The following is a 27,905-nucleotide window of genomic DNA, read 5'->3' on the forward strand; positions in this document are numbered from 1 at the left end:
TCAGGAAAGATGGTTTCCAGAATTAAATTGGCAATACTATTTCATTCTTGAAGTGCAACTTTCAGTCTTTGTTGGCGTACCTAAAATTCACAACACTTCATTCATGTTGGTTGGCATTCATTTTCACAACACAGCAGACATGTTCTTTTTTGTTGCTTAATATCCATTTCCTTACCTACCCTGATCTCCTTCTGAGGAACTGCCTCTGTCCCATTAGATAGTCTCATGCCAATCAGATGTAGCCTCTCTGGGATCTAAATTATGGGCTCCTAACCAGATTGTTCCTTCTATAAATTAGACCATATTCTAGTTTCCAATGTTGGTCTGGTTCCAGCTAAATTCTACCCATGGACTGTGAGCTTCTGGTAATTTTTTGATGAATTACATTGGCCAGGATTCTTGGTTGCAACCACACATGGCATATCCAACAAGAAGTGGAAAGTTTCTTTTCTACAGAACACATTAAACACAAGACTCTAAATCACAGTTGTATAGTTAAACAATAAAAGCAAATCCTTGTTTATAGAACTATGCCTGTTAAATATTATTTCTAAGCAGTGAGGAAGACATTTTATTATACATGTTCTCTAATGGAAGGCAGCCAAATAGTTTAATGGTAAGAGTTTGGTTGGAAGTGAGATAGCCTAGGTTCATACCCTGGATCAAGATTATTTTCTTGCGCATATTACTAACCTCTCAGGGCTTTAGCTTGCTTCTTCATGGGGTTAATAATAGTACTTGTCTCACAGAACTATTCTGAAGATTAAACTAAGTAATATATGTAACATACTAAGAGTACCTAACAGAAGTAAGGACTCAATGCACATTAGCTTACAGCTATAAAATAAAACTGGTTTCTGAAACATAGATAAGAAAAACAAAATCCACAATGCAAAAACAAGATATTTTATTGAAATAATGACCAAACAATGAAGTATGACAGGTATAACTTAATTAACACAGGCATTTTAGAAATTAAATTATATGTTAAGACTTAGAGAATTCACAGATTCATAATTGTGTTAAGGAGTTCAATATCTACATTTAGAAAAACAAAGTATTGTTCTCAAGCACTGAAATGCTTGATTCTTCAAGGAATCTTCTCGGCTGTAAAGACTTGAGAATCTTGTCTCCTGGCCTTGAAAAGAAATTTTAAAAAACAATTTTAAGCTATAAGTCAATTAATTAGAATATGTATTGTCACTCTAATATAAAAAATAAAATCTGGAATTATTTTTTCAAGATAATAATGAAAATTCCTAAAGAAAAATTGTAATCTCAAACTTATAAAGTTAGGAATAAACATTTTTCCAGTCAAGACATAAACAAAGAAAATTCCAGATAAAGACAAAACAGTATGAAATAGAAAATGTCACTTTTTTATGGAATATTGAGTCAAAAGTAAAATGCTGGCTCAAAGTCAGAGAGAGATGAAGAAAAACAGAGGAGGCTAGAGGAAGACAGGGCTGTGCAGAGAGAAACTTTATAAACATTATGCATATCCCTCATTATAGTCTTAAAAATGTCACTTCAAAAAAATTTTCAATGTTTGTGCTATTTTCACAACCTGAGTTCCAAATCAAGACATATCAAACTAAGCTAAATTAAAACTAAGTTAAATCAAGCTGAGAATACAAGAATGACACAATAGAAAATTAAGAATATAGTGGGGTAACTTTAAAACTGCATATCGGCTGGGCGCGGTGGCTCACGCCTGTAATCCCAGCACTTTGGGAGGGACAAGGCGGGTGGATCACGAGGTCAGGAGATCGAGACCATCCTGGCTAACACGGTGAAACCCCGTATCTACTAAAAATACAAAAAAACTAGCCGGGCGAGGTGGCGGGCGCCTGTAGTCCCAGCCACTTGGGAGGCTGAGGCAGGAGAATGGCGTGAACCCGGGAGGCGGAGCTTGCAGTGAGCCGAGATTGGGCCACTGCACTCCAGCCTGGGCGACTGAGCGAGACTCCGTCTCAAAAAAAAAATAAATAAAAAATAAAAATAAAAATAAAACTGCATATCATAATGTGAAAAAGAATTAAGGAACATGGCTATTGCATAAATTTGTATTTACTATTTAACTGAACTGCATTAGGTGATATTGTCTAAAATAAATCCCTTCACCTAAACAAGTGCTCCAATATCTAGAACAGGGTCTGAAATTAGTAGACACTCAAAACATATCTATGGCGGAAACGTCTTATGGTAATTATAAGACAGTGGCCAAGATAAAAAAAAAATTTTTGAAAACCACTCTTTTTCTATAATAGTTGAATGATTATTAAAAGATCAGAACTAATCATAAGTACAAATATGAAGAACAAAACATAAAATGCAGTTATAAATATATTTTGGGATATCGTAAACTATCAAATTTGTTTTTAATCCTATAATTTAAAAAATTATATAGTTATTGCTTTGAAGAAATAGACTTTTAAAGAATTAGTTATAAAAGCTAATACGAAATAAAAGTAAAATTACTATTTTGCCCTTTAGATAAAGCTGTAGACTTCCACCTGATGATCTGCAAAACACTTGGCACATTAATATTGGCTGAATTCCTACAGTATAAAGTACTATTAAAAAGGACAGAATCACTATAAGAAACAGATGCTAAAAAAATAAGTTATATTAAACTAGTAAGATTAAATTTTTTTCATTTTTCAAAATGTAGTATCTTTTCAAGAAGAAATGTGAAACTGTTCATACAAAAGCTCAGCAAACATGACTATCAGGTTTTGTATCCTTACAGAAGAGGCAATATAGGGCAGGGCTCCAGATGCAAACTGCCTAAATTGGAATCCTGACTCTCTATTTAGCAGTTGTGCTACCTTATGAATACAATTTCTCTCTGCCTCAGCATCCTCTTTTATAAAATGGAGATTAATAATGGTGTCTACTTTATAGGGCTGTTGTGTGGATTAAATTAGTTAACATATGTAATGTGCTTAGGATAGCCCATAGTACAGAATAAGCATTAGACAAGTGTTATTTCAATCTATTATAATTAAAATCTTATTATATTTATTATTATTATTCCTTTTCTACCTGGCAGTGTTACACATTGTTAGCCAAGTTACAATTCTTACAGTTAAAGCACAGCTACTGTTCATGACTATGAAAACTAGAACATCAAATGCATAGTGCAGAAAGCACATTTTTAGTGTTCTAACCCCATAAACAGCTCAATTTCCAAAACCAGAAAGATAACAGCTAACTAAAATGTTCAGCAAGACTCCATAGTAATATTTAACCACACCTATGCTCTGGAATGTGTACACTGGTGAGCAAGTGTCTTGGTATTTTAAAATAATTGAAACAAACCTCTAACTTTATCTGGAAAAATTAATGATAGGGTTAAAAAAATTAATGTGGCTGGGCATGGTGGCTCACGCCTGTAATCCCAGCATTTTGGGAGGCCGAGGCAGGTGGATCACCAGAAGTTGGGAGTTCAAGATCAGCCTGGCTAACATGGTGAAACCCCATCTCTACTAAATATACAAAATTAGCTGGGCGTGGTGGCGCATGCCTGTAATCCCAGCTACTCGGGAGGCTGAGGCAGGAGAATCACTTGAACCAGGGAGGGAGGCAGAGGCTGCAGCGAGCCAAGAATGTGCCATTGCACTCCAACCTGGGTGATAAAGTGAGTGTTGGTCTCCAAAAAAAAAAAAAATTAATGTATGAAATGTTCTCAATGTGTACATTGGTGAGTAAGCATCTTGGTATTTTAAAATAATTAAACCTTTAACTTTCTCTGGACAATTTAATGATAGGGTTAAAAAAAAGAATGCAATTTTTATACTTATATCATTACAAATAAATCTTTTAATGTATCATAAGTAACTTAAAGAACCTCTTAAACAATCCTTGCCTTTACATCCCATGTTATGAGGCTGAAAAGATTACTCTAGCTCCATTATTTCAAAAACTTATAGTCCTTTCCCCCATGATCCCATTATTCTCCATAACTGTCTCTAGTCTTCAGTGCCTTTTCTCTTTAGAGGGAAATAAATCAATGTGAAGTATTTTGGAGCTTTTTTTCTTAATTTAGGGTTTACGCATTTTCTAGACTTGATATGCTATCATACCAAGTGGAAATTTTTCAATTCCTAGGAATTTTTCTACAAGATTATGACCCTCTCTGATAGTGTAGTGGCTAGGATTCAATTCCTAGGAATTTTTCTGTAATATTGTGCGCATCACTTAACTGCAAGGAATAAAGACAAGAGGAAATTCTACTGAAGTTAAATTCTAGAAATGTGAATATCCAATAAGCCCAAGTGCATAAAATAGAGCCTTAGGAATCACAAGAATCGTATTTTAATAAATCATAATTATAAGACCAATATGAGTTAGGTCTCCTTGGATTAAGTTATTGATTTTCTTACTCTGTTTTTATTATTCATTGCTCACCTGACATTAAACACTTTTATGAAGCTCTAAGTATAGAAAGTCATTAAAGTACCATTTCAAATATAAATATGTTCATTCCAGAAAACTAAGAACATATAAAACCAAATGTCTTTTAAAACTTAATGAAACAGAGTAAGGTGCTAAGGAATACAAAGTGGGCTAGGCACAGTGGCTCACACCTGTAATCCCAACACTTTGGGAGGCTGAGGTGGGCAGATCGTTTGAGCCTAGGGGTTTGAGACCAGCCTGGGGACCATGGCGAAACCCCGTCTCTACAAAAAATACAAAAATTAGCCGGGTGTGGTGGCATGTGCCTGTAGTCCCAGCTACTCAGGAGGCTGAAGCAGGAGGATCGCTTGAGCCTGGGAGGTCAAGGCTACAGTGAGTCATGATCACATGCCACTGAACTCAGGCCTGGTCAACAGAGTGAGACTGTCTCCAAAAAAAAAAAAAAAAAAAAAAAAAAAAAAAAAAAAAAAAGAAAAAAGTGATAACACCAATTTTAAACTAAAAGTTTTAAACTTTTAAGTTAATCTCATTCAAACTTCACATATAAATATTTAGATACTTACAACTTTCTCCTCTGGAGAAAGAGCACCCTCTACTGCCACTATCTGGTATTGCTTATGTTTTAAATTTCCCATAGATTTTCGAAGTTGCTTGAGACTGCTAGCCTCTATGTCTTGCTTTAATAATTTCTGCATTTCTCGAGAAGGACATCCAGGATCAAATATTAGTAAGCATAATGTTCGGTTTTTTTTCTCTTCAATTCCAATAACAGTTCGACTGTGACCTATCAAAAGATTTTTTTTTTGTTATACATATATCACATCTACTTAGTTATACAAAGTCTCTGTATATATGCTGTGTAAGCGTTATGTGTGTTTAGAATATAAATATAGTCAGACTCTCTGACACATATGTATCTGAGTTCTCCTAAGACATAAGAGTTTAGTTCTACTTCAGTTTTTTCATTTAACTTTAGTTTTCTAAAGGCTTCATTACAAAAAAAACTCTGCTTTTATTCTGCCAAATATTTTACTTTTCCTTTCCCAATCCCTTGATCCTTCTTATTCAAATTATCTCAAATGAAAGAACAAAAACTGTTCTAGAACAAAATTCTCATGATTCCAAAAGGTAAACAAAAGTAAACCTATAAATGCTAGAATATCAGTGGAGGAAGCTTAACCTCTTATAGTTTGTATCCCTAAACAATGAAATTCCTAATATTTACTTCTGTTTATTTCTGTCAATCCAAACCATCATTCATAATTTACCAAGTATCTATGTGCGGAGTACTATTCCAAGCACGAAGGTATATAACAGCAGACAAAAACAGACAAATGTGCCTGACTTCTTGGAACTTATATCCTAATAAGAAGAGATACTCTATAAACGAGGTAAATAAATGAAGAAAATGCCAGTGGTGGGATGTTGGGATGAGTTGTACTTTTTTTTGAGACACCCTCACTCCGCTGCCCAGGCTGGAGTGCAGTGGCAGAATCATGGCTCACTATAGCCCCCAACTCCAGGGCTCAAGTGACGTTCCCACCTCAGCCTCCTGAGTAGCTAGGACTACAGGCATGTGCCACAACATCTCGCTGATTTTCTTATGTTTTTGTAGAGACAGGGTCTCAACTATGTCACTCAGGCTGGTCTCAAACTGCTGGGCTCAAAAATTCTCCTACTTCGGCCTCTGAAAGTGCTAGGATTACAGGCACGAGTCACCATGCCTGGCCTTGAGTTCCACTTTTAAGTAAGGTAAGGTAAGGTCAGGGAAGGCCTCACTTAAGTGACATGTGGGTAAACACCCAAGAAGGTAAGGGATGAACAATGAAGGACAAGTGAACCAAAAACAGAAAACAACAAGTGAAAAAGGTCCTAAAGATGTCAGGAATATCAATCTTCATTACCCAACAAAGTACTGTAGAAATATCAATCTTAATTTCCTAAGAAAGTATTGTACTGTCAAAGGAGCTCTGAAAAATTAGACAGATTAATGTCATAATACTCTCTGCTATTATCAGACCAGCCTGGCCAACATGGTGAAACCCTGTTTCTACTAAAAATACAAAAATTAGCCAGGTATGATGGCAGGCGCCTGTAATCCCCGCTACTCAGGAGGCTGAGGAGAATCACTTGAACCTGGAAGGTAGAGGTTGCAGCGAGCCAAGAATGTGCCACTGCACTCCAGCCTGAGCAACACAGCGAGACTCTCTCTAAAAAAACAAACAGAAACCTTAAACTGTCCAAAAGCAACAATTTGTTATCTTATAAATAACATTGTCAAGTATGAGTTATATTAATACTAACCTTGATGCTGAAGATAGATAGGAGGTTTAGATGTACACACTACCTTTGGACTCCCTTCCCCCTCTGAAGAATAATAGTTCAATATCCATTCAAATAAGCGAGGGTGTGTACCCAAAGGACCAGTTGACTTATGAAAATCAACAATATGACACCTATTAAAAATTGATAAAATGCATATTTAAAGGGCATTTTAAAATATTTTCATTGATGGAGTTATCAAATACAACAAATTCTTAGTTTAGAACTAACTTTTTCTAGCCATTACTTCCCTGTAAAAGAAGAAAGAAAAGTAAATACAAATTTTTATTATTTATCTCAAAAACTCCTTTTTGTGGGGGATAACTATTTAACAATTCTCCCTGTTTATTCCTCTAACTAGCTAACTATTTAAAGAACCTCATATTAAGTCTGCTGACTAACCTAAAGGTCACAAACATTTTCTGATATATAAAATCTCCATGAATAGTAAATAATGACCATACTTGATTTTTAAAAAGTCATCTACACATAATTTTTTCACAGTTTTTATTCTAGTTTCTAACCCTGATGATCAGTTAGAAGCTGATTTCTGATTTTAATTCCTCAATAGCCACTTGTATATATCAAATAGACCCTAAACACTTCAAATCTCTATAACAAAAAATAATTGTAAAGATCATAGAAAAATGTGTGTGTACCCACATCTATACATCTATCTCCTATTTGCCACCAGACCACTGTGGTATTCTTCCTTCAAGAGTAAGTCACCCTTGAATAAACAATTTTTTAGCCAGAAACACTGGTTATACTACTCAACGACTGTTTTTGAAAGGTCAGGTACAACTAAAAGCATTTGATAGCTTTATCATCACTTTAAGCTACAGCACAGATATCCTGTCCTTGTTTCTCTTGGCAATAAAATCTCTAAAACATCCAAATTGCTAACCTCAGCCTCAGCAAATTTAATGCTGGTTACTGGGTTTTAAGTGCTCAAATAAACTTCTGGATAAACTGTTTATAAGTAAAAAGAATGTTTTGGGGTTAGCAGTTTGCATATTTACATTTAGAATACTAATTAAACAGTACCCTACAGAGTATAATTCATACAGAGAGCAACAGAAAGACATGTAAATAACTATTAAACACATTCACAATATATTAATAAAAAAGCTTTCTAAATTATTTAAGGTACCAAGAAAGAAGCTGGACAAAAATTACAGCTAGGTGCAGTGGCTCACGCCTGTGATCCCAGTACTTTGAGAAGCCAAGGCAGGTGGATTGCTTGAGCCTAGGAGTTCAAGACTAGCCTGGACAACATGGTGAAACCCTGTCTCTACTAAAAATAAAAATAAATAAATAAATTAGCCAGGTGTGGTGGCACATGCCTGTAATCCCAGCTACTCAGGAGGCAGAAGCACAAGAATCGCTTAAGCCTGGGAGGCAGGGGTTGAAGTGAGCCAAGATCGCGCCACTGCACTCCAGTCTGGGCGACAAACTGGAGACAGACTCTGTCTCAAAAAAAAGAAAAAGAATTACTTTAAAACTCAAAACATGACAGAGTATATATAATCTGAAAGTGTGAACAGACTGGCAAAAAGAAAAAGGAGGAAAGCAGAAATAAATTTAGAGGGCATTAAAATAGTTCTTTAAATTTAAATAATTCAAGAAAGTCATTATATATACACACAATATTAGTTTTTCTATATAAATGAAAGAAATATTTTTACCTCTGAATCTAATCAATTAATGTGGTAAAAAGAATGTGATACACTGGTTAAATAACTTAGAAACAAACATAAAAGAAAATATAAAGCCATAAATCTTAAGGCAAATGTTCTATTAAACATGATCACAGACATCTATCTCTATTTCCTCTTAAAAGCCCGATGACACAATACTGAAGGAAAAAATGATTTAAATACCCAAGGACAAAGAGAATGGGAATAGAGAGGAAAAAAGCTCACATCTTCAGAAAATGGAAAGCAGCACAGAGAACATATCCAAGTAAATAAAAGAAAATGGAGACCATATGTTTCAAAATCAGAGAGAGGCTGAAAGCCAGCACAAGGTTTGAGTACAGTGAGGCTAAAAATATGAGATTAATTGAACGTTTGCTTCGAAGGCAAATCACATCTTAACTCTCCCCTCCACTAATGCAGGAACTCTAGGCAGGAGAGTGAAAAACTCTTCTCTGGATAACTTCTGGGAAAAGATCTCTATATATAATGATATTTGAGAGTACCCCAATCAAATAGTAACCTTCCACCTAAGACTTCTAAATGAAATCTGCTAATCTGCAAGCTCTATGCAGTCCTTTTTAATGTTTCATTAAATCAGCTTTTTAATGTTTCATTCTTCACTCTCTGAATGGACAACTAAGGATTTCCAAAAGTTAAAAGAAAGCTTTCAAAATAGAAAAGACTAAAGTAAACAGACATGAAAATAAATTAATATGGAACAAACAAAATGCAGGCAATAGAAAGAAAACACTGAAAGAAATTTTGCAACCATAAAGAAAATGACGCTCTGAAATTACTCCTTAACATAATGGTGAAAACAAAAATTTCAATACAGTAATTGGGAGATAAATTTGATAAATCTAGAAAATAAAACAAAAAGCAAAGATTTTTAAAAAAGAGACATGATAAACTTAGAAGGTAAAGAAGTTCAGGCTGGGAGTGGTGGCTGAAGCCTGTAATCCTAGCACTTTGGGAGGCCGAGGCGGATGGATCACCTGAGGTTAGGAGTTCAAGACCAGTCTGGCCAACATGGTGAAACCTTGTCTCCAAAAATTAGCCAGGCATGGTGGCAGGAGCCTGTAATCCCAGCTACTCAGGAGGCCGAGGCAGGAGAATCACTTGAACCCAGGAGGCAGAAGTTGCAGTGAGCCAAGATCGTGCCACTGCACTCTAGCCTGGGCAACACAGCAAAAACTCCGTCTCAAATAAATTAAAAAAAAAAAAAAAAGAGAAGTTCAGTGGCCATCTATCAACAGTTCCACAAAGAAAATGGAGAGATTATAACTATCAAACAACAATAGTTAACCTCTGAAGTCATGCTGTGTGCCAGTCATAGTTCTAAGCACTTTATTATTCCATTTAATTGTCTAACTACTATTAATACCTTCTTTTATCAATGGTAGACCTAGGTACAGACGAGCTCATTCATTCAGCTACAAATCAAGGTTAGGCAGTCTCACTCCAAAGTTCAAGCTCTTACCTACTATCCTAGATGGAACTAAGATCTTAGACAACTCACAATTCCAGATTCAAAGAGAAAAACAAATGCCCAACACAATGAATCAAAGTCCTACACCCCACAATGAAATTTCATACTATCGTGAAATTATGACGGGCTAAGAGAAGACTGGAAAAACTTCCATAGAAAATAAATAGGTTATACATTTTAAAAATGAGAATCTGATCACATCTTACCATCTCAATAGTAATATTCATTGCTAGACATCAGAAGAATAGAAACTGAATTTGATGTGAAAATGACTGTAGAATTAATAATAATATAGCCATCATAATGACTAGGTGCCCTTTCTCAGGAAACTAATGAAGGAAGTGCTTGAGCAAAAGGAAGTAATCTAAAAAAGAGACATGAAATCCAAGAAAAACCCAGGTCCTAACACACACACACACAGTGAACAAATGCTACATAATAGCTGTAGATCTAGAAGGCAAAAAGTCCAGATTGGAGCAAAGAGGACAGAAGGCTCCAAGAGGGATGTGTCCGAGAACAAGAAGAGCCTCAGATTACACGACAGGTGGGGTGCAAAAACTTGAGGTCATGATGTAGTCACATATTACAGTAAAAGAGAAAAGGAAACACAATTATTAACTCAAGAAAAAATTATAAATGATTTTAGAAAACAAAATCAGCAATGAGCAATATTTATGCAATTGTGTAATAAAATCTGACTTTATAAAATGATGTAAACTCTGATTTTAATAAAAACTGATGTTTAATCATATTAGAAGGATTGAAGGTAAACAGGTATAAGATATTAAAACAGACAATACTTAAAACTCATAAACCAAGAAACAACTATGAAAGCACACTATTTAAAAACAATGGAAGTGACAGTTGCCTCTGAGCGACAGGACTTGAGGGTACAGGAGAGCACAAGATAGTGAATAGGTTGCTGGTTTTCATTGCTACTTAATTCAGTGCTACTTAATTTTATTTTTAAACTATCTCTTTGATAAAAAATAAAATTTAAAAAAACAAAGCTCTCAGATAAGGAAATAACATTTATTTAGGTTTTAAGGTACATACTTCACCCTTAGGGAGGTCAGGAGTATATATACTTCACATGCTCCAATCCAGGCCTTTGTTCCCTGTAACCTGTTATTAAGTTGAGAGGCTCCCTGAGGATCAAAACCTTCCTTCCATGCATCTTCAATCATAGATTGAATTTTTGGAATGCAAGGAACCGACATACCTAAAATTACACAAGCAAACATGTTACATGACTGTTAATAAAGTACTGAATATCATCTAGCAGTGTATCATGTACTAGGGGAACTTTACAGTTTTTAAGACAGTTATTCCTGACATCTTCTATCATTTTCTCTTCTTCCAACCAGAATTCAGGTTTCTTATATAAATATCTGCTAATTGTTAAAGCTATTAATTGTGTATGCTATATCATTCTATATCATATGTATTTTATCAGATGACAAGTTCAGAGTACTAGATTTCACATACCTTTTAAGCAATCATCATAAGCATCATTTTGTAATAATGATGAAAGTAGCATTTGGAAGTTTCTGTAACCACAACCCCAACCTTTGTCACCTAAAGATGAATGAAAGTGATCCACCACTGAAGAAAGCCACACCTGCCTCACATCTGTGGCAGCATTCTGATAATACCTATGAAGTGCTTCAATAATTCCTAAAGTAGAAAAGAGATTTAGAAGCAGTCATTATCACTTTTATATGACTATCTCATACATTTTTAGTATCAACCTCTCCTTCACACTCCATATCTAAATCCTGTCAATTCCATCTTCTTCACCTTCTTATTGCTATAACCTTAGTTTGTGCCCTTGCTTGTTACTACAATCCAAGTTTCCTCACACTAGCATATTATTTATTACAGTTCACTGAAATTTTCTGCATCTGCAGGGCCCAGCACATAAAGTACAACTGCTGAAAAAATGTTCTTCTTGTCTCTCCATTTTATTGTATAGGCTACAGGAGATCATTCAGTCTTAATCAATTTGCTCCCAATCAAAAAATATTAATAGCTTTCTATTACCAATAGTTTTAATTTTTTTGTAATTTAAGATTTTATTTTGCAGATTATTCTGCCATTTTCAAAGCATAACACAAATGTTTTCATTTAAAAACTCAACTTCATGAATAATAAACATATCCCATACTCCAATACACTAAATTTCAACCTTTTAGTAACTTATTCCATTTTGCTATTTGGGGAGATGAATTAATTTGTTTGAGATAACAGAAGACAACTTTTCTTAAGGCAGAACAATAGGTTTAGGAATCTTATTAACAGCCTTATAAACCTAATTAGAATAGTTCTAATCTATGGTATATGAAGTCCACAGAAAGCTATCCATCGACTTACCTTTATTTCACATTACTCTTCTTGCTTTAAATTTGGCTGTGGCCTACCTGAACACATTAAACATAATTTGGCCCATGGAGTTTTAATTTAATTTAATTTTTTAAATTATAATTTTCAAATTCAGCATTTGCTAAGTACTTTTTATACACCTGGCACTATCTAAGTGCTAAGTACAAAAAGATAAATATGATAATATCCTTTAAAATGTCATGGACCCCAACTATAACAAGTGCTATAATACGGAAAAACTAGGTGTTAGGACAATGGACATCTGACTCTGTCCCTTTCCTGCTTTTAGTATACTCTCCTTATGTTTCAAAATTATAGATCCTTCATATGCTACTGTCTTCATAGACTCTTTTTCTGATTCTAACCTTGCTTTTGTGTCCCCAAGGTACTAGCCACATTCAGTCACAGAATACTATAGTTCTCTGTGTATATTCACATACTCTACAGACTCTGTGAAGCCTATGGGTAGGGAGATCTTATTTATATTCCCCATAACTTTCTCATAGCTTCTGGCACCAAAGACAATAACTAAATCCTTTTTGCTTGAATGGTTTCCTATAAGAAAACGGGTTTTTGTCTTTAAGACAGACAATAAAAGATCAATAAATAAAAACAATTAAATGAACCAATAGTTGTAGCTGTGCCTTGCACCATGAGAAAGAGAAATACTCATCACTATAATCACTTCCAAAGAACTTAGAAAGACCTGAATTCAAGAAAAACAACAATTAAAATACTATATAATTGAGTACTAAATGTTGTAGCATGGAATGAATGGGTACCCTAGGAATTCAGAGAAAGCAAGCTAAATGTAGATTTTAATATCATAGACTTTGATTAAGAGATCAAGATTTGAGACAGCCCTTTAAGAATGAGGTGGGGTGGCAGACAGAAAAAATAGAAAGAAAAGTAATAAACATTCTAGTATATTTAAGTATATATGTTACATATCAGATGGCGCGCCACACTGTCTTAGCAACATCATACAACTGCTTTAGAGGAAACTTTCCTTATACTTTTTATTCCTTAGCACCTAAATCTCTTTAGATATTTTCCACAGCAAATTTATCTTCAGTTATATTCTGTTGTTAAAATTATAACAAGATTGCAGTATAATAGTGAAGACTCTTTAAATGATAGCTGCTTAATTAACACTTGCATAATTAATGAAAAATAAAAATCTCTGACAGTAAATCACTTCTATATTACAGGGCAGTGTGCTTTTTTACAGATATATTTTCTTCCTGTATCCTAACGAATCGTATCACACATCTGTAGGATGCTCTATGCCATAGTGAGAACTTTTTTACATGGAGACCCCTGAGAAAATATTTTAAAGGCAGCCTTTAGAAACAGACTCATGGATATATGAAAATCTATAATATACAGTATTACAAATAGGTGGAGAAAACATAGATTCAATAAATGGTAGTGAAATAAATAAGCATAATACATACTTGCTATAAGGACTGTTATAAATAAGGAGAAAATAATCAGATTCCTATCTTCTTTCTCCTCTCTCCAACATATACATACAAACAAATTCTGGGTGGATTAAAAATCAAAATGTGAAATGCCAAATAGAAATATTTGAAGAAAACATAAAGGTATAGATTTGTGATCTTAAAGATGGGGGAGTTACTTAAGACACAAATAATAAATAGAAAGATTGAGAACTTTGATTATATTCAAATTCGAAACTTCTGTCTAATTAAAGGCACTATATATAACATCTAAACACAAACCATAGGCCTGAAAAAGATATATGCATCTCATATAACTAATGAAAGAATAGTGTTCTGAATACTTAATGAACTACTATAAATCAATAAGAACAAACAACCCAATAGAGAACAGAGAAAGGAAGAGAATAGGTAATTTGTTCAAGAGGAAACTAACTCAGGAGTAATCCAGGAAATGCAAATTAAAACACGTATCATCTCATAACCTGTTAAATAGCAAAAATTTAAAAGTGTCACCATACAGTGTGTGAAATACACTGGTGTGAGTGTAGATTACAAGCACTTTGAAAAACAATTCTCCAATAACCTTAACAAAGTTGAAGATTTGCATGCCCTTTAACCTAGCATTCCAGTTCTAGATGCAATACTAGAGAAACTCCTGGAGAAGACATGCTAATAAATTATAAGAGTAGAAAACTGGAAACAATCTAAATGTTTATCAATATGAAAACAAGATAAGTGAGCTATAATTCATACAAAGAAATACTATACAGCAGCTAAAATGAATGAAGTAGAACTGTAAGAACCAACATACTTGAGCAAAACAATTTATAGCATACAAGTTGTATCCCATTTATAGATAAATACATGCAAAATATTTTATGGAAATGTACATACACGGTAAGAGTACTAAAGCATGTATGAGACTGACAAATATCAAACTTGGGATAACAGTTCCCTTGTGGGGAGGGCAAATTAGAATCAGAAAAAGGGTACATAAAGGGCTTTGAATACCTATGAAAGGTGTTGAAGCTTTAAAAACTTTTAAGTAAATATGGCAAAACATTAAGATTCAAAAAATCTGGGTGGCAGTAACAAAGTTTCTTTCTATAAAAAGTCTGTTTATATATTAATATATACAAAGAAAAAAATTTTAATACTTGTCAGAAAAAAGCCATATTATGGGGCAAGGAAGATATGATTAGGAATAACCAGCTGTGTAACCTTGCTTTGGCAAAGTCACTGTAACTTCTCTAAGCAACAATGACCTTATTTGGAATATATAACAGTACAGGAGAAGATGTTTGAGTTAAAGGATACAATGTATATAGAGCTGTCAGTGTCTAAAAATGTACAAACAATAAAATAGCCACCAGCCATTTGTGACTACCGAGAATTTGAAATGTAGCTGCCCAACTGAGTTGTGCTGTAAAGTAGAAAATACAAAATGGATTTTGAAGAACGTACAAAGAACGTAAAATGTCTCAGTAATAGTTTTAATATTGATTACGTGTTGAAGTAATAATGTCATGGATACACTGGTTTAAACTATCACAATTAACTTCACCTGTTCCTTTTCACTTTTGTTAATGTGGATCCAGGAAATTTAAAATTATATATGTGGCTCACATTATACTTTTCTTAGCACTGTCTAGAGCAGTTTTTTAAATGTCAAGTAATACAATATAAAAGTAAATTTTTAAGTGAATTATTTACTGTAAAAATAATTCAGAAGTTTTAAAATGATACATTTAAAAAAAGTGTACAGATTATGAAAATTAAGCAAAATTAAAATGATTCTCATTATTAGTTCAGTGGTGTAAGCAATATTAAAACAATGATTGATGTTTAAGTACTCACCGGAAGTTTTTGTTTTTCCATCATCAATACCAATAGCTAATGATTCCATCATATCAGCTTTTCTTCTATGAAATTCAGATGGAGGCATTCTTCCCCTATTTACTTCTATCTCCATATTTCGTAGTTGTTGTTGTTTGTATCCTCCAGAATTATCTAAACCATATTGTCTCTATTGAACATAAAAATAAATGACTTTTTACATCCCTGTAACTCTATCAGGATGGAAAATTATAATTTTATTTGGAAACATGTTGAAACATTCTAGTTTATAGACTTTATACAAGTTAAAGATTTTTACAAAAACTAATAACATACACACAAAAAAAGTATTGACTTAATAAGCAACCACTTCTTTATAATCAATCTTCGGGGCAAGAGACTTACTTTTCCTGAAGTAGGGAAAGCAGAGGATCCTGTCTTTCTACCTCAGGTATTGGGAGAGGCAGAAGAGTTCTGAATCCTTTACTGATTTTTTCAAGGAAATTTGTCAGTCCTTGTTATTTGGTTCCCAGTCTAGTCCACAAAGGCCTACTTAATCCATAATTTATTTAGTCAGTCATGTTACACAATAAATGAACTATGTTTTGTACACTGGACTGAGAATCTCAAATAGTATGTATAAAACTACGGAAAAGTTTTCTACAGAAAAGTTTTCATAGAAACTTTTCTACGTAAAAGTTTTCAGAGACCTAAACGACTAACTTGCAAAGTTACATAATCGCCTTAAATATTGGAAACTTTTTGTATTGATCATGTTTTACATTACATAAGGCATAAAGGTCTTAAGAAAAGCCAATTTTCTTTCCTATTTTGCAAGTATTGTGAGTTATCAGTGAGAAAAAAATCCTACATTAGGTCTTCCAAAGCACATTCTAAGCAACAATACCCATGTGAGATGTTTGAGAAAAAAAGTGAGGTCAAATAAGTCCGGGAAAATTGTGATATGTACATGCACATTAGTATATTAAAGGTTTTGAGAAGTCCCAAAGTATACAAACCTGTTTAACTGAACCCTTTCAAACCTATTCAATTGTAAACCCTTTTTATTTATGCACTATCCTATCATCGCTAAAAACAGAACATTTAAAAACTATAAGCAATAGGCCAGGCATGGTGGCTTAGGCCTGTAATCCCAGCACTTTGGGAGGCCAAGGCAGGCGGATCACCTGAGGTCAGGAGTTCAAGACCAGCTTGGCCAACATGATGAAATCCCATCTCTACTAATAATACAAAAAAATGAGCTGGGCATGGTGGTGCACACCTATAATCCCAGCTACTTGGGAGGCTGAGGCAGGAGAATCACTTGAACCTAGAAGGAGCAGGTTGCAGTGAGCTGAGACTGCACCACTGCATTCCAGTCTGGGTGACAAGAGCGAAACTCTGTCTCAAACAAACAAACAAACAACAACAAAATCTATGAGCATTATTAGCACAGATAACACTACAGTCTACAAATTAGGACTGAAAAAAGGAAAACAGACATTAAAATTTTAAATGCATTAAAAATATACCAGATGCTGCCAGTTTAGTCCAACAGGTAAAACCACCCACCTGAGATAAACGAAGCCTCAAATATCATAAAAAAAGCATTTTCCCATAAAATGGTTCTTTCTAAATGCCTGAAATTGCAATCTGTAAAATAATTTAAGACTCAGGAGACATTAATTCTAGGTATAAATTTCACTTCCAAGTATCTATACAAACACTTAAATTCGGAGTCTTGGTTTCCTAATTTGTCCCACAGCTTACACAGGTTTGAATGCAAGCTTTATCACTAATTAGCTGCCTGACACTGAGCAAGTTACTTAACCATTCTGTCTTCATTTCTTCATCTGAAAAAAAAAGGGGGCTGGGGGAGCCTAAAATAACCATGAATTTGTTGTAAAGATTTTGAGATACTGTATGTGAAGTGACTATTTCTGTGTCCGACTAGAATGAATATTTATAAATGGTGGCTGTTACAAACATGTATAAATTTTTTTTGAATAATAACAAGGACAAAAATAATATACTGGAATCCTGAAAGCATATTTGAAAAATAACTTTACCAAATCAAAATATTATAATTCTTATTAATCTTTGTACCTGCAGCTTCTGAAATTCTTCTATTTCTTGTCTTGATTCTTCAGATCTCTGTCTGTCTTCTTCTTGCTGAAGCTGGTGAGCCAATTGCAGATCACCAGAACACTGGACTCTATCCATGCCTGTTAGGTATTTTTAATGTTCAGAATAAAATAACTGTTACAATCAAAGATTATTTATTATTTAATACATGTTTTTAAAATAGAGTAAATGCTATTATTTGCCATTTATTCATGACTGTGATGATTTGGAACTGAGTACAAATCTAGCAAAACTTAGAACTGCTTCAGTAAGGAATAACCTCCAACTAAATGACAACTAATAGTCACTGTTTTTTTTGTTTGTTTGTTTGTTTGTTTGTTTTTGAGACGGAGTGTTGCTCTTACTGCCCAGGCTGGAGTACAATGGTGCGATCTCAGCTCACTGCAACCTCTGCCTGCCGGGTTCAAGTGATTCCCCTGCTTTAGCCTCCCGAGTAGCTGGGATTACAGGTGCCTGACACCATGCCCAGCTAATTTTTGTATTTGTAGTAGAGACGGGTTTCGCCATGTTGGTCAGGCTGGTGTCAAACTCCTGACCTCAGGTGATCCACCAGCCTCGGCCTCCCAAAGTGCTGAGATTACAGACATGAGCTACTATATCCAGCCTCACTGAGTGTTTAAGCTGTGACAAGCACTTTTCATTAATTATATCATTTGATCTTTATAACAATCTTATGAAGTAGGTATTATTATTTACTGAGGAAACTGGAATTTTAAAAGGTTAAGTAACATCCTTCATTGATACTCCTTAACATAACTAAGGCAGATTGATTTTTCCAAGAAATACTAGGGGAGAAAAAGAAAATAATAAAGAGCATAAAAATACACATTTACAAAGTACAGGTGTTAGATAATAATTTAATTACTGTTTGGCCCCTGAAAATGGTAAAACTTTGCAACATGTCACCCTGCATCTTCTCTACTCAGTGTCCCCCAGATCCATTTGTCGGTGGCTTCTGGCCACTATTTTGTCTCCTTAACCCCTCGACCTGATGGTTTAATTATATCACTGAATATTCTTCCTTTCCTTTCTTTCTTTCTTTTTTTTTTTTTTTTTTTTTGAGACGGAGTCTAGCTCTGTCGCCCAGGCTGGAGTGCAGTGGCCCGATCTGGGCTCACTGTAAGCTCCGCCTCCCAGGTTTACGCCATTCTCCTGCCTCAGCCTCCCGAGAAGCTGGGACTACAGGCGCCCGCCATCTCGCCCGGCTAGTTTTTTGTATTTTTTAGTAGAGACGGGGTTTCACCGTGTAGATCAGGATGGTCTCGATCTCCTGACCTCGTGATCCACCCGTCTCGGCCTCCCAAAGTGCTGGGATTACAGGCTTGAGCCACCGCGCCCGGCCCCTTTCCTTTCCAAGTTCTCACTTGCTGCTACATCTTCCTATTTGGTCACCCTTCCATTCTTGAGGATACACAAGTCACAATCAATATTTAGTGTCCCCTGAGGCTATCTACAGTGATTTACTTAGACCATATCTTTTTCTTAGTACCCACTATAGGTTTACAGTGTAATATATGTGCTCATACAAAGCCTATCATAAATAAGAGTAAGGATTAGCAGGCATTCAGAAACCACCAGAGCAGAGGACTTTTCCATCTTTGCTCCAATAATCTCAACTTTGGGTTAGGGTGAGTGAGCAGTAACACTGTCCATGAACACTGATACTGGTACTAGGATCATTGACACTGGACACTAAAGACCTCTATCTTAATAGAAGCTATCTACGTACCTTAAAAACTGAAATAGGGTAAAATACAATTGGTTTCTCTTGGGATCTACTTTTTATTTTCGTTCAGTGGGCTTCTAAAATTCATATAGAATTTTTCCACTTCTAAGATGCCATAATAATTACTTAAACAAAGCCACTATTAAAAAACGTAGGGGAGAAAGGAAAACTTTTATGGAATCACAATAAAACCAATAAGTCATTTAGAAGCTGCTCAAGCAGCTCAAGATGCATTGAAAGATGTTTTGGTTACATAGTTCACATTCATTTGTTAAATTTTAGGTGCCATATGGCAGTTTTCTAGTTCAACAATTTTTGCTGACCAAATACAATATTCAATTACTTCTAGCTGCTAAAGAAATGGTCTCAACTTGTAAATATAACACTTTTAAAGGAAAAGATGTATTTTTAAATATTTTTTCCATGTCGCAAATCTAAAAATTAGATATGTGTCCTAGAAAGTAGAAATTAAATGATATTTTTATCTTTAAACATATAAACATACCTTGGCAAAAGCTGTTTTCTTCCAAATGCAAGTCAACATGTTCCTGAAGAATACGGTAATTGGTACATATAAGCCCACACATAGGACAATCATAGAGTGGCTGATCACAGTCTGTATTAGAGACATAATTAAATTGTTTTTATTTTTTAAATTTTAATTCTTTTTTTTTTTTTTAAGACAGGGTCTTGCTCTGTTGCCCAGGTTGAAGTGCAGTGGCACCATCATGGTTCACTCCAGCAATCCTCCCATCTCAGCCTCCCAAGTAGATGGGGCTAAAGGCACGTGCCACCATGCCCAGCTATTTTTTTGTTTTTTAGAGATGGGGTCTCACTATGCTGTTCAGGCTGGTCTCAAACTCCTGGATTCAAGTGATCCTCCTGCCTCAGCTTCCCAGAGTGCTGGGATTACAGGCATGAGCCACTATGCCCAACCAAGTTGGTTTTATTTTTTTAACTTTTAGGTATTTCACCCCATGTCAAAGACTCTCTACCACTTATTAACCTTATATAAGTAAAAGCTCTTTGTAGTGGATTTAAAAGCTATTTTTCTAGTTCTAGGGTCAAGATAGAAGGCTGAGCATAGCAAAACCTCTCACATCACTCCAAAAAAGGGAAATATTAATAATAAATACTCAGATCTGTAGTCAAAACAAGAGAAGCAGAAAGGAAAATCAAAGTGGTAAGTAGGGCCCAGTCTAGACATGGGTTTTTAGGGCTAAATTCTCAGCACCCACCAGAGTGGTAAGGTGCTGAACTTAAACATTCAGCATAAAGCTGGGAATTAGGGTAATACTGTCTACACAGGAGCAGGAGATTAAAGAGCTACATCTATCACATAGCACTGCAGGCACAGACAGGTCTAGCTTGCCAAAAACAGAAGTGGTCCATCTATGGACCAAGACCTAGCAGATAGGGGACATAGAAGAGGGACCCAGAATTGTGCGTATATGCAGAGTGAAAGCATGCAGCAATCCATATATGTAAGGCCTGGTCTGAAAGCAGAGACTGTGAATAGCCAGGGTGAAGGAACCATGAAACTGCTTCACAGGGAAGGGATCATATAAAACTCCCAGAACAGATGAACACTAAAATTTGAATTGATAAACTCATTGGGGGCTGCAATGCCAAGAAAAACAGCCCAGAAATCTAAAACTAAAAAAGTTACCTGTGAAGAAATGGAGCTACAGCCATCCTAATAAACAGTAAAATAAGTATGTTCGAAATGCTCACTGAAATAAAGGAGGGAACTGAATCTTTGAAACCAGGACAGAAAGTTACTAAGCAAAAATAGAAAGATGAAAAAAATGAAAGTATTAAGATATAATCATTGGAATAAAAAATTCAATGGCAAAGCTCAAGAGAAAATGAAGTATTAATAAGTACTCAGAAAATATTTCCAAAATCTGCACTAAGAAATAATGGTATACAGCTTCCATAAGTAATGCTGGGGGATATAAGAGAAGTCTTTCAGCCAGTTCTCTACCATAAAATGTCTTAGAGTCAGAGCCAGTGTCAAGGAGGCCTTTGCTTATCTCTTTGATCATCACACTACTGCAAGCCAAACCCTCCACCCCTTCTAGTTTTAAGTGATAACCAACCTTCCTCAACATTAGACCACACTACACCTCATATCCCTGTATACCTTTTTTACCACCAGAATCTAAACTAAGCCTCAGAGGTTAGCCATCATTGTCCAGTGGAGTCATCTAGGGTTGACATAACCACCAACACTGTTCTGTCAATGAATCCAATCTAATTGTTCAGTGGCAGTGTCTTAACAATCTTTAAATATCTGAAGGACATCCACTGATCTGACCCAAGCTATTACCCCTCCTATTCTCCCAATACCTACCCAATGCCTTCCAGAAATATCATCTATCATCAGTCAGCTTCTCTATACATACAATCTTTCTCTGAATATTCACTTCACCTTCTTAACTAAAATCTGGTTGGTTCATGACACCCCATTTTCTCTACAGCCCCCTAACACAGAGGCAACTTTTCTTTCACAATTCAGGGCCCTAGAACTAGAAGAGGCATCCCCTTTGCTCCCTTTCATCACTGTCAAACCTGTTTTAAGCCCCATTTTTGTAATAATTCATGTCACCATAATACGGCCTCACCTACCTTTTTTAGTGCCTAATATTTTCTGAAGTCTTAGACACTCCTTTCATTTACTAGCAGTATTTTTAACACCTGGATCAAAATCTTCTTTTCCTAGCCCCTATACTATGATCATTCTTAGCAACTTCAATATCCACAGGGATAGTTCTAGGCCTTTGTTTCCAATAATCTTTTCCTTTACCCTAATTTACCTACCGAATGACAAAAATTATACCCATAATTTGTTATCACTAATAAATGAACCACCTCTGAAATCTCAATTTCAAATATCATTCCCGACCACCTATCCTTCCACCTCACTTCTTTTAATTCTACCACTCTAAAAACTGTTTGACCTAACTAAAACCTCCTATACAGAATATACAAACCCTATTTTTTTGTCATTCATTACCACCCTCATGTTCTTCTTTACTTTCCAGTCCAGATTCCATGCATCTTCTCTATATGATAATCATTCCCTAAAAACCACCTGCAAATTCACCTTTTCCATTTACTATAACTGAACATTGGTTAAATCTAGCTATTTTCCTATTTAACTTCTGTACTTCTAATGACAACAGGTCTTTTTAAAACTCAACTGAACATTCAGACTCATAAGACTACCATAATTCACCAGTTTACTGGTCCTGAGAAACTTACAGGAAACATTGTGTCAGCAAAGGATTGTCAGGCATTTTTAATCAATACACTTATTTTTTTCCTTGCAGCAGTCCGTAAATTTTCATTATTACCAGATAATAAAATGATATACTTAGAATATTCAAGGGAATTAATGTAGAATTATTAAAATTAGTAACAGGCCAGATGCAGTGGCTCACACCTGCAATCCTAACACTTTGGAAGGCTGAGGAAGGAAGACTGCTTGAGCACAGGAGTTCAAGACCAGCCTGAGTAACATAGCAGGACCTCATTTCCACTAAAAAAAAAATTATCTGGGCGTGGTGGTGCAGGCCTGTAGTCCCAGCTCCCTAGGAGGCTGAGGCAGGAGAACCACTTGAGCCCAGGAGGTCAAGGCTGCAGTAAGCCATGATCATGCCACTTAACTCCAGCCTGGGTGACATAATGAGACCTTGTCTCAAAAAATATAAAATAAAATAAAATCAGTAATAGTTGAATAAGACGGGATACCTCAACTATCTAAAAAATTGACAGTGTTTCTATAAAACTGCAAAAGTTTCTTAGATGAGAGAGAAAAAATCTAATTTACAAAAGCAACAGAAACTATAAACTATACAGAAATAAAACTAACACAAATGTGCAACGAAAAATCAACACAAGGTTGGGTGTGGTGGCTTATGCCTGTAATCCCAGCACTTTGGGAGGCCGAGGTAGGTGGATTGTCTGAGGTCAGGAGTTCCAGACCAGCCTGGCCAACGTGGCGAAACCCTGTGTCTACTAAAAATACAAACATTAACTGGGTGGGTGTCAGTAGTCCCAGCTACTCGGGAGGCGGAGACAGGAGAATTGCTTGAACCCAGGAGGCAGAGGTTGCAGTGTGCAGAGATCGTGCCATTGCACTCCAGGCTGGGTGACAGGGCAAAACTCTATCTCAAAAAAAACAAAAAAACACAAAATTGTATTAAAGGATACAAAAGATGACCTGAATTAACAGGGAGATGTACTTTGATCTAATTTAAAACAAAATTACAACAGTTTTCATGAAACTTGACAATATGGCTATAAAACTCAAAGAAAAGAATGAGAAGGTCTAAGTTGATAGTGAAAATGAAGAACAAGGGAAAAACTGTCCTATCTGATGTTGATGACATTTTACAAAATAGTTATTAAAATGGTGGTGTGATAAGGAAACGAAAGTCACATACATAAATAAAGCAGAAGTAAGAGACCAGAAACTGGCCCACACAGATATGTAATAAAAGACAGAAACTATATTATAAATCAGAGATAAATCTGGTTTCTGCACAGAGAAAACATAAAAATTAGATCCAAAGTTCACAAAATACACACATGTACACACAGACACACACACACACAATCCAGAAAAAATTTTAAAAAGTGAAAATATAAAACATTAAAGTTTTTAGAATATATGAGAACACCTTTTTGAACTCAGAGTAAAGAATACTTTTTTAGACAATACATAGAAAACAAAAATAAAATTCAAATACTGCACAAAATTCAAGGATAAGCAACATCTTATAGAATACAGCTGAAGGACTAGTATTGAGAATATATTTTAAAAGCAACTGAAAAAAACTCAAAAAATATTTGACAATATCCAGGTGAAAAATCCATGTAACTCAAGTGTACAAAAAATGTAACATGCAGTTCATAATAGAGGAAATTAAAATAACTACATACAAGATATTGATTTCATAATCAGAGCAATGCACTAAAAAAGAATGTAGACACTGACTTCATACCTTTTACAAAAATTAATTCAAATGGATCACAGATCTAAATGTAAAATGCAAAACTATCCAACTTCTAGAAGCTGGCAAAGAGTTTTTAGACACAACACCAAAAGCATGATCCATGAAAGAAGAAACTGTCAAGTTGCACTTCGTTAAAATTAAAAACTTCTACTCCATGAAAGACACTGTTAAAAGAACGAAAAAACAAGCCACAGACTAGGAGAAAATATTTACAAAATACACATCCAAAAAAGAACTTGTATCCAAAATACAGAACAATTTTTTTTTTTTTTGAGACAGGGTCTTACTCAGTCACCCAGGGTGGAGTGCAGTGGTGTGATCACGGCTCACTGCACCCTCCACTTCCCAGGCTCAGGTGATCCTCCTATTTCAGACTCCCAAATAGCTGGGGCTGCAGATGCAAGCCACTAGGCCTGGCTAGTGTTTTTTTTTTTTTTTTTTTGAAGAGACGAGCTTTTGCCACGTTGCCCAGGATGGTCTCCAACTCCTGGGCTCAAGGGATCTGACCACCTCAGCCTCCCAACTTGCTGGAATTACAGGCAACAGCCATGACACCTGGCCCGACAAATTCTTAAAGTCCAACAATGAGAAAAAGACCTAAGATCCTACATGTGTACACACCAACAAGAGCCTCAAAATACATGAAACAAAACCTGACAGAGCTGAAAGCAAAAATAGATAAATTTACAATTATAATCAGGGATTTCACAACCCCTTCTCAAAAACTGATGGAACTACTAGACAGTTCTACTATAGAAAACGAGCAAGGATATAGATAATCAGAACACAAACAACAGGATCTAGTGACAGACATAACATTCCACCCAACAAAGCAGAATACACTTTTTTTTCCCAAGTACCCATGGAACATGACCAAGATAGATCATGTCTTGAGCCATAAAACAGGCCTCAACAAATTTAAAAGAACTGACATCACAGACAGTTGGTTCTCCAATCATAACAGAATAATGCAGTCAAACTAGAACTCAATGCAAAGACAGAGAGTCCAGGACAGTCCAGATGCTATTGGGTTAGTGACAATAAAAAGAATACCCTCTGGAAACTAGACAGAAAGTTCCAAAACTACTCTCAATGTAGCTGAAACATTTTATATCTGCATCAAAATTCCTTTCCATAATGTACTATTTCAATAATGGCAAATGAAAAATGCTATAGACATAAAATGGATTTCGAAACACATATGTGGTAAGCTGACTTACAAACCAACTTTTAGACCACCACATATTAAATTGAGGCTGTAAACTTATAATAATTTACATTGAAATTAAAACTTTACCTTCCAATGGAATGTCTAAAAGATTGGCATGCGTTGTTTTCACATGAGTTTCCATATCTTCACTATGCTCCTCTATTTTTCCACAGAATGGACATTCGGGAGGACCGTACGTTGTTTCATAGATAGATCCTTTTACTTCGGTTAGGCCAGACTGTTTTTCCCTACTTTTCAGGAATTTTCTAGATTCAGTTAAGTTCTCTGAATAAAAGACTTCATGTTTTAAAGTACTATCTTTAGTCAGGCATTGAGATGAATTTTTTGGATGATTAGATGCACAACCTGAAAGAATACTTGAATTGACTTCCATTCCACACTGTAGGGTGTTGTCTTTCTTGTTATCTGAAGTTCCAAATTGTACAGTATTTATCCTCTCAAAGTTTCTTTCAAGTGTATTCCGCTCATAATGAGCTGTTTCAATATGAAAACACATTTCGTCATAATTCACACCTGACAACTTGCAAAACGGACATACAATTTCATTTTCCATGTGAACAATTAGGTGAGCTTTCATGTCTGGTTCTGAGGTTACTGTTTCACCACAAATATCACAGGAAAGCATGGTATGATAAGTAGCTAGAAAAGAACATAACATTATTTTAAATTTCAAAGTAAGATTTGAAGGAAAAATGTGTTTCATAAAACGATTTGAGACAATTATTTGGTCTTTAAAGCTGGATTATTTTGAGGAAGAAGTTTTCAATGTACTTACTGTTCCTCAAATACAAAAACTTATTTATAAATATCAACCAAAATTTCAAGTTTATGTTTTCAAAAAAAAAAGGCAATAATAATGAAAACAAGTAATTTTTAAAATAAAATATTTCAAAAAAATGTCTCTGGCCCAAGGCGGAGAAAATATAACGTTTAAAAAATTATCCAGGTAAGATAAATCAGGTAGGAAAAAATGAAGAAACCTATTTATCAACTGATATATCTAAATAACGAACACTGAAGCTGATTATATTGAGGAGGGTAAATAAAGACATCTTAATAGCAGAGTTTAACACTTAAACAGCCTTAAATGTATCACACTAATTTAAGTGCTATTATTATCGTTCTACACAAAAAAATTCTGGCTCAGATAGGTCACCACAAGCAGAAAAAGGTGGAAGCCAAAATGCTAACCCCGTCATGCTAAGCAGCCTGTATCCTCAGCCCCAAGAATAAAAGCAGAAGTGGTATAGTAGAAAAAAGCACTTATTCCAGAGTCAAGAGAACTGGGTACTAATTTCAGATTCGTCATTTTGGGCAAGGGATCTCATCTCTCTGAGGCTGTCAAAGACTACTGTAAAATCCAAAGGTAGTTACTTTTGGATTTTACGGACAAATAAAGTACTGACTACTGACATAAAAGTGTTTAAAGACTATTTAAAATCAAACAGGAAAAGTAATGGCACTATTCCCTTCATTTAAACAAATTTACCTTTAAAATACCTCCCTACATTGTCCTTTTTTTTTTCATTTCTCTCCAGACAAATGGATATAGTCTCTGATTTTAGAAGGCAGTTCTCCCGGGCCCCCAGTGGGATTAGAGTCACACCCGGAGTTTATTCTCTTGTAGTGGCTGGGACACGGTCAGACACAGAATGATGCACTTGGGCATGGACTCAGATGAAGCGGGTAAGAGACAAGAGGGTACCCAGGCGCCTCAGAGGAAGCGAGAGACAAGAAAGTACCCAGTGCCAGGCTAGGCACTTGGTGGGTGAAGTCAGAATGCCGCCAAGGCCGAGTCTCCCAAACGTTCCGCGCCAAAGGCACAAGCCAGGGACGCGAAACTAGCAGGCACTAAGTGGGTCAAGGCTTTGGCCCTGGGGAATGAGGGAGGGGACCATCAATTCTTACCGGCCCAGAGGCCAGTAGCTGCCACACTGCGCGTCGCTAGGCTTCCCCTTCGGGCCTCGCTCGCAGAGGAGTGCGTGCGCGGCGTCCAATGCCTCTCCCGACCTGATGACTGAGGCCAGGCCTTCCCAATAAGCAGAGTTTCACAGTTAACCGAGGAAAGAATTAGGAACTTCCAACACCTCGGCCGTCAGTACCTCATTCAAAAGGCACTTCCTTTCGCCCACGGAAAAGAAAGAATCCCAGCATGCGCCGCT

The 27,905-nt window shown here is 35.6% G+C and overlaps 1 protein-coding gene across 1 annotated transcript; it reads right to left on the reverse strand.

Annotated features, from left to right (window-relative positions):
* Positions 1–885: 885 nt before the first annotated feature.
* On the reverse strand, positions 886–27,905 carry ZUFSP (zinc finger with UFM1-specific peptidase domain). The gene is made up of 10 exons (XM_011935064.1): positions 27,652–27,905; positions 25,810–26,382; positions 19,994–20,104; positions 17,724–17,842; positions 15,639–15,807; positions 11,422–11,610; positions 10,990–11,155; positions 6,727–6,878; positions 4,986–5,206; positions 886–1,138 (listed from the first exon to the last, which is right to left on the reverse strand). Exons 2-10 carry the CDS (start codon positions 26,366–26,368, stop codon positions 1,091–1,093), a joined length of 1,734 nt encoding a protein of 577 aa, XP_011790454.1. The 5' UTR covers positions 26,369–26,382; positions 27,652–27,905; the 3' UTR covers positions 886–1,090.

Source organism: Colobus angolensis, unplaced genomic scaffold, assembly GCF_000951035.1.
Source record: "Colobus angolensis palliatus isolate OR3802 unplaced genomic scaffold, Cang.pa_1.0 Scaffold14, whole genome shotgun sequence".
Taxonomy (NCBI): Eukaryota; Metazoa; Chordata; class Mammalia; order Primates; family Cercopithecidae; genus Colobus; species Colobus angolensis.